The 8,463-nt window shown below is 40.4% G+C and overlaps 1 protein-coding gene across 1 annotated transcript; it reads right to left on the bottom strand.

Moving 5' to 3' along the window:
* Positions 1-567: 567 nt before the first annotated feature.
* On the bottom strand, positions 568-6,625 carry LOC105061155 (heat stress transcription factor A-1). The gene is made up of 2 exons (XM_010945114.3): positions 6,211-6,625; positions 568-2,150 (listed from the first exon to the last, which is right to left on the bottom strand). Exons 1-2 carry the CDS (start codon positions 6,460-6,462, stop codon positions 879-881), a joined length of 1,524 nt encoding a protein of 507 aa, XP_010943416.1. The 5' UTR covers positions 6,463-6,625; the 3' UTR covers positions 568-878.
* Between the last annotated feature and the right edge of the window lie 1,838 nt (positions 6,626-8,463).

Genomic DNA, 8,463 nt, shown 5'->3' with positions numbered 1-8,463 from the left:
ATATAGTTATAGTATATGATATACTTTGTCTGCATTAGACATCCCAATACAAAGATATGTTAATAATGTATTATGATAATACAATATAATTTGCGCTGCAAGACTGAAAGGAGTTGATCCGAATTTGATCTCATGTAAACTTGCACCAACCAGTTACGCAATGCAATCATTGAGCGATGATTCACACAATAATGCACTGATGCTGTCAACTAGCTGCATGCTTATTCATCATATTTCTGTCTAAAATAGTCGCACTGAAAAATACTGAAGAAAAAATATCGGTTAGGTAGACTGCAGTTAAGAAGCTGTGATTCAATTGCAATACAGGCAGAACTTGATATTCTCGTCCTAGAATGATTGGGTTTTTCCGAGCCTGAGAGCTAAAGATAAATAACGGTCCACAAAAACAAATTGGCTGCTATATTAACTATAATTCACAGAGAAAATAGAATCAGTTGCAGCAGAATGGCTTCTGGTTATTCACAGAATTTGTCAATGAATATTGTCAATTCAACTGGCGTTACTCAAACTGTAAGAATTGCATCAGGATGCCGAAAGAAGAGCATGTTGAGGAAGATGGAGGCAACAATTTATATTTTCATTAAGATCTCGAACAAAAGCTTTTTGCCTATACGGCATAATGTCAAAACCACTATGAGATTTGTACAAACCCAAAATGGGAGCGCTAAGAGCATGTTTGACTTGGTTGCCTTGGAACGGAAACAGGAAGAAGAACTGAAAATGTTGCCAACTCCATATGCAAGTACTGCTATAACTACAATCATCAAGAGCCCACCATGGAGATAGGGACCAGATGATATATCTATATTTATCTATTCAGTACTGCATCCAAGTCAAAAGTTTATGTAGGCATGATATCATCTTTTGTTTTGTGATGCAAGAAACCCCATCTGTTCGGTAAGATGATCCATATTTTCAGCACTGTCCCACGCGTTTTCCTGTTCTGCCTGCATCTCCTTGGCTTCATGTATGCTTGAATCAGTGTCTTCTGCATCACCTGAGAGTGGGCTAGTCATTAGAAATTGTTCCCAGAAAGAATCATTTATGCTGGGGAGTTTCTGTTCCTCATCTGTGAAGATATTAATATCTGCATCAGAAGAAAACTTTTCTGTCTCAATAGGAACCGGATCATCCATGACTGCTGAAATGGGGTTCATATAGATGCACCCTGCTTGAGGCTGCACATAATTCTCACTTGAAATACTAACAGCACTGTCATTTGGAACTACTCCTTCCATTTGAGAAAATTCAGAGATGCCTGTATCAGTCTGCTGAGATATGGCCTCTGGAACTCTAGATAGAATGCTCATATTGGGAAGTTCAGCTGTTGAAACCATGTCAGCTACAGTGGCAGCTGATTGGATCTCAGATGGCACAGATGATGAGGAAATTGCTGAACATCGAGAGCTCGGAGGTAAATATGGAGTCCCTGAAATAGTCGGAACCTCAGATAGGGTGACTCCTGAGTTCCGACTCGAAGAAGTTCTGCCATCAAATGCTTGCAGTAATGAAGCAAGGTTCTCGACAAGAAAATTCTCAGAGTTGCCCAAAGATTCCAGCCTGGGAGATGCATCATGTTTTAGAATCTGCATTAGCATTGCTTTTGCTGCTTCGTTCATTAAAGGCCGATACTTGATTATTTGACCATCAGATGATGTGCTCTCACCATCCAGCTTGTTATCTTGTGCGGGAGATCGTCGTTTTTTGTTCACTCCAGCTATGCGCCGGTTGTTGTCATTCTGCTGCACAAACTGAGCCAAGAATTCGGGGCTCTGCATGGCTTTTGCCAAGAATGACATCATTTGCTGCTGTCGCTGTTCCATTCCCTGAAGGCGCTGGCCTAAGGTATGAAACTGATTATCTGTGGCCTGCTGCTGTTGTCTCAGCCTAACCAGTTCCTGCATGAGGACATTCTTGTCCCTCTTCAGCCTCTCAATTTCTTCCTCCAACCCAAATTTCCCCACCTCGACACATGCTGCAACATTAGTATCCTGTGCTTGAGACTGCTGTGATTGCCTGTGCGTCTGAGCTGGTTTTCTCCTGTTGATGGTCTTCAGCAGATGTTTTTGGCCTCTTAGAAATCCCTCATTTGCAAATTCCCAACGATCTGGATCGACCTTCCTGAAACCCTGACAGAAAGTGCAAAAGAAATCAGGAAATAAAGAAGAAATAAACATGAACGTACAATATCTTAATGCAAATGAATCAAGCAGCTTTATCAAAAAAATAATGCAATGCTAAAAGCTGTTTTATCAACTGTATCACCACCAATATTATGGACAAATATTGACAGGTCTCATCAATTGGAAGCATTACAACAGGAAAAGGAGGCATTAAACCTGGTCCAGTGTCTTCGCTTCCTTGTGTATTTCTTTGATAGTCAGAAATGGCAAAAAATTCAACAAGGTAATCCAAAATAGATGCGATGATACTCATCAGGAGTGTATTTTGAGATGACTTATCAACGTAATTTTTTATCTAAACTATTACCAGAAAATTCTGGCTTATCAAAAAGACCAAAAGACATAAGCAGTGTTAGTAACTATCAGTAGATAGTTGCACACAACTTATGTCCTACATGGGTTGATTTTCAGGCTACTGAGATTCTACACATATCTTACTAGAAAACCTGATTTCTCCTCTTAGAAATTTTCAGGTCAGAAGAAGCGAGAACATTTCTGAGAATAAAAATATAAATCTCACAGTTCAGAGATCAAAGGCATCCAGTAGGAGTCTGAAAAAAAAAATCTACTATGATGCCAACCCGACCCTCAAATAAATAAAAAGCAAAGATCAAAACAGAAAAGCTCATGTAATACAAGCATCATAGTACCATGGCTTCTTATGAAGAATCCATAACAGCCTATCTCCTGCTTCTTGTGCCAAGCTTTGTTGCATAACACAACATATACAACAATCAGGCTCATTTATAGAAATAAATATTGACAGGACACAAATTTATAGATACAATGAATCAATTACACAGTTGTTTGATTGATAGATAAACTGAATATTTTGTTCTAGAGAATAGCTTAAAAAGGCGAAGATGATGAGGTGACAATTTATCAAAAATACTTTAAGTTTGAATTTTTTTCATAGAATTTTGCCCTTTTATTTGGTCGAACCACCTGATTCAATTCCCCACAACCCACAAGTTTTCCCTTTGAAGCATTGGGTGTGTTTTTGGCCATGCCAGGGATGGGTAGGGGGGTTTTTGTGTGTGTGTGTGTTTATTTTGTTGGAGGGGGGGAGTGGGGGTGGTGGTGGAGGATGCCATTACATAGAACCAGTCAAGACTTGATAAGCATATTACATTTAACTTATATGATGTAGATAAAGAAACATCACCAATAACCGATGCAATTCTTTCAACGTACAATTGCAGAGCAGCACTGTCAGTAAGTGAAAGGTAAAAGAGTAATAAAAAATTATGGGGTGGATGAAGTGGGAAACACTAAATCAAATAAAATATGCAACCGCATTACAAATTTGGGAAAAGAAAAACCATCCCCAATTCATAGCCATATTTAATGTTTGGAATATTAGACATCTATAACAAATAAGAAAATAAAATATGCAACTGCATTTCAAATATAAAAAGTAAATCTATCCTTCAATTCATAGCCTTATTTAATATTTGGGATACCTTAAACCTGTGAGAACTAAGACACTGTAGTTTTACAAAGGTTGCAGGTAAACATTACCCTCTTTCACATCTGAACCATTAGTCTTACATGATTACTCCAACAATATAATTTTAAGACAACCGGCAACTAGATAGAAAGGTAAAAAATAATAATAATATGAAAAAAAACCTAACTTCCCAAAACGTTTAACCCCTAAAAAAATACTGTTTGTGCCTCATTCCTAGAACTATTTGATGTTCAAGAAAACCAGGACTATTCTCTTTTTAGTTCCACCTTGAATTGCAAGCCATAAGCCAGTTCCCATCTATTAGGTATGTTTACTGTTTGCTTATCCTTGACATATTCTTGGACTCTATAAAACTCCGACCATTGACCCCCATATGAAGAAAGTTAACATTTAACAAGACCGAAGAAATCAACTTTTGGTGTATAAAGTTTCCCCACATTCAAAAGGTGCAACATTATCTTCCATTAATGTTGTCAAAATGGCAATTCTACTAATCATATCCATCTAAAAAATTTCAAGAAGCATCCAGCATGTAATTCCTCACATGCAAAAATATATGATACCATCTTCATGAAGCAGGGAGCATAAATAGATATCTTCCTTTGACTGCAAGGGGAAAAAATGCACATGTAGACATCCATACAAGCTAAGGGTACTTATTGACCCTTAACAGCATGCAACTTAAGCATGGTTCTCAAAGATACATGTCCCTGATGAATCCTTGTGAATGTCAGCTTCATGACAGTTCTCAGTTGGGGACATTCTTATTTGAGGTCCATCATGATATTATCTGATGTAGGACCTCTACTGAGGGGAAGGAACACAAAAGGTTGGTAAAGAAAAAGGTTGATGTCATCATGCAAATCTTCAATGCATCAACGAAAGAATGTGTTGGAGATGAAAGCACCAGATCTATGCAGTATTCTGCAACAATGTGAACATCTGTTTATAATTATCAGCCTTTATATTGCAAACCTTCATGTTTAGAACCACTTATGGAAACTTGTTGTTCTTTTGACCCCTCCAATGAAATTGATCTTTGAAGAGACAAACAAATACACCAACACTTCTGATAATAAAAGTCTGCTAGATGTTCAAAAATAGCTGTCATAGGAATATTATGTAGGACCTGGGGATAATCTAGTTGAAAAACTATAAATGTTAACTGATTTCGGTAAAAAACTAATGCAATTGGAAAATATTAACAGAAATGTTTATTTTAGTACAAGAGTGATGAAAATCTTTTGTTCAAAGCTTCAATGAAAAGCTTTGAGGCAATTCTGTAAATAGCAGACAGTTCGATGCAGAGGGAAGATATAAAGAGAAAAATAATCTCAATTACATCACATAAAAATCTGCTGGAGTTATGTATCCATACATTCCATTGTATATGCTTGATTTTCGCTGCAGGCTATGATACAACTCTACACATTTTTTGCTCCATGATTAGAATCATTCAGTCCACCACTTCAAAGATTTTAACCATGATTTACATTTTGCATTGGTTTTAAAAATTATGCACTTTAGTTACTTGAAAATTTGAAAGAAGCTGTGAGATAAGAAGTGAAATTTGATAAGTTGTAGAATAGGAAGATCCTTGGTAAGTCATGCAAAATAGCTAGGCATCCCTGCCTCTCTTGGTGCGAAAAGAAAGTCAAACATTTCAGCGAAAAGAATTACTAGAGTAGAAGCAAAGGTGACAGTGTGTTCTAGCTCATCTTTGGATGAACTTATTTGGGGGCTGGAAGGATTCAGAAGTGCCTTGGGATTTCTTGAAACTCAGGAGGGTATAGTGGCTGGTCTTGGATCAGAGGAAATATCGGTTCCCAAACTACCTTATTTCAGAAAATTTAAAAGCCTCTGTTGGAGATGTCAAAATTACTAAGGTACACGGACAAGATATTGGCAAGCTACATGATCCAGCACATGGAGAAGAGTTACAGTATTGAAAGTAGATGATCAATATATTCACTCCTTTAGGGAATCCTCCGAGAGTGCCTTGAAGTTCTCAGTATCTTGAAAGCTCCGAAATCATTGTATTTCCAAGAACTACAGTCCTGTATCAAGTAATTTATCAAAGCAATGCGGCTCCAAATAAAAAGGAATTGAAAAATTAGGTTTTTTTTTTTTTTTTTCTTTTTGGGTTCACTTCATGTAATAGGGTCAGATGAAAAACCATTCTTTGTTTACGAATCACGCATAGTTTTTGTTGAAGTTTGAGCAGACATACTTTGTAATCTGGCCCAAAATTCCATTTTGACTCATGAAATCCAACATCCTCAAATTCCATTTACTCATGCTATTCGAAGACACACAATTTTAACAATCATTAAACATTTTGATCCTATTCCCCCATTCCACAACCTAATCTTCCTGGCGAGCTCAAAAGAACCCCAACTGACATAAGGAAAGATGAAATCACTCTATACCGATTCAAATTTCAAGACAAGAAAAGAAGGCAAAGAGAGACATAATTCGAAGGGAAATCATCAGAAAAGGGTGAGAGTGAGAGAGAGAGAGAGAGAGAGGGCTTACATAGGTGTTGAGTTGGCGGACGAAGCTGGAGAAATTGTTGTGCTTGAAGTACTTGGGGAGGAGGTCCCGCGCGAACTCCGGCGTGTTCCAAACCACGAAGCTGTTGTTCCCCGGGCCCCACGACACGATCGCGTCCGTCGCCGGGTCGTCCACCATGTCATACGTTTTGCTCAGAAACGGCGGCGGCGCGTTCCCTCCAAGCCCCGCATTCGCTCCCGCAGGCGACCCCTCCCCGCCGGCGACGGCGTCCATCGAGGCGAACGGGGAGGGCGCTCAGGGTTTTGAGATAGATATCGAGCTCGAATAAGGCCGGAGGGTCCTAGGGTTTCGACTTGGAAAGGTAAAACCCTAACGATAACGGAAAACAGGCGACGGCGGCGGAGGCGGGCAGGGAAGGTGGCCCGAAACGGAGAACGGTGCCGAGAGGGGAAAAATAAACGTTAATAGCTTAAAAATAATAACTATATTAAGAAAAAAAAAAAGATTTTAGGGAATTAGGGCGACCCGATCTGAGAGGCAGAGACGAGGAGAAACCTAAAAGCCCCTCCATTGACTTGAAATATCAGAAATACCCTAGCCTTCGCGCGGTTGGCGCATGAGACGAGCTTGTCACTCACGTGACCGGAACTGCTAGTCTCAGCAGAGAATGAAGAGTGTCCCACTTGTAAAGGGTCAAACAAAAACGAGTAGAAAAAAAGATTTATGATGGACGGCTGTGAAGAAAATGTGAAGAATCGGACGGCTGCAGTTGTCCAAAGAAAAGTGTACAACTTGTTGAGTGCTCCCATTTCAGGGGCTAGTTTCGTGGTTTCGTAAACAATAGTGGCAAATTGTGAGAGGAGCTGTGACGTGAAGGATAAGCATTAGTCGTTCGCGTACGAGAAAAATAAGATGTTTGTACCATGCACCAGATGCAATTTCTTTTCTCATCCTTCTTCATGTCCTGCTCTCTCTCTCTCCCCAACCGATGGCCTTTTGGACACCGTCTGCCTCCTTGCCATCTTCATGGACCTCCACAAGGCCAACCTCCGTGCCTCTGTCCTTAATTTTCTCAGCCTCCTACTACTCACATTCCTATAATTCACACAAAAATCTATATATTCAAAAAAAAAAATTTTCAATCAAAACTTAAAAAATCCCTCTGATCTTTATTATCTCCTTCTTTCCTCACCCTCGCCCTCTTCCATCTCCTCTTTTCTCCTCCATGATCGACAGCTTTTCCGTCACCCTCTACCTCTCCACTACCCTCTATCTCCTCGCCATCTTCGCCAGCCGCCACAAGGCCCCGCTCTATATTTTTATCCTCAAACTCCTCGGTCTTCTGCTGCTCACACCGCCATAACTCGCACAAAAATCCATATACTCGAAAAAACTCCAACCAAAACCTAAAAAATCCCTCCGATCTTCATGCTCTCCTTCTTTCCTTGCCCTCCTCTGCCTCCTCCTCTCTTCCCTTGCCGACGGCCTCCCCACCATCCTCTACATACTTGTTGCCTTCGTTGGCCGCCGCGAGGCCCCCCTTTGCATCCCTGTCCTCAACCTCCTCGATCCTTTGACCCTCGTACTGCCACAACTCATACAAAAACTAGTATGCTTAAGAAAAAATCCCAATCAAAATTTAAGAAATCTCTCCGATCGCTGTGCTCTCTTTCACCACAAATCTCTATATATTTTCGTTGATTTTTTTGATATTTTTTTTATAAAAAAAAGATACGTGACACGATACTTTGGAAAAAAATAAACAAATGGCAGATAGAGGGTGATGCCTATTTATATATGCAGGTGCAAAAATCCGCCTGCACCGGAGGAGCTGGAGTCGAGGGAGTCGCGGTCGCCGCCGGGACCTGCAAAAGAAATCTAAATCGGAGGTGGGGTTGCTCCGACAAGATCCTCCGACGCTCAAGTCAGTTCTCTGCCTCAACAAGAATGGAGTGCTCGAACGAAAATTTTAGCAGAATTTTGGGATAGAAAATAGAGCTTAGAGAATAACGTATCTGGGGTCTCCTTTTATAGATGGGGGGAGCAAAGGATTGATAGCGACTGTTTATGATCACCTCGTCGTGGGCCGTACGGGACCAGGAGGAATTTATCATGAAGAGTAATGGGGTGGAGTCGTGGCTGCCATCATGGCTCGTCACGTGGAATCAGTTGCGGGGAGTGGAGCGGCGTCCATTGTCACGACTCGTCAGGAAGTGGTAGAACTGCACAGGATCCGTTGCAGAAAGTGGAGTAGAATTGTGGCCATTACTGCGG

This window comes from Elaeis guineensis, chromosome 12 (genome assembly GCF_000442705.2).
Source record: "Elaeis guineensis isolate ETL-2024a chromosome 12, EG11, whole genome shotgun sequence".
In the NCBI taxonomy this organism is placed as follows: domain Eukaryota; kingdom Viridiplantae; phylum Streptophyta; class Magnoliopsida; order Arecales; family Arecaceae; genus Elaeis; species Elaeis guineensis.
This window is presented reverse-complemented; position numbering and strand designations above follow the sequence as displayed.

Bases quoted from the DNA above. Each gene is read 5' to 3' on its own strand.
- LOC105061155 (XM_010945114.3), bottom strand. From the start codon at position 6,462: ATGGACGCCGTCGCCGGCGGGGAGGGGTCGCCTGCGGGAGCGAATGCG. The intron at 2,151-6,210 runs GTAAGCCCTCTC...ACTTTCTGTCAG, and splicing joins TCCGCCAACTCAACACCTAT to GGTTTCAGGAAGGTCGATCC.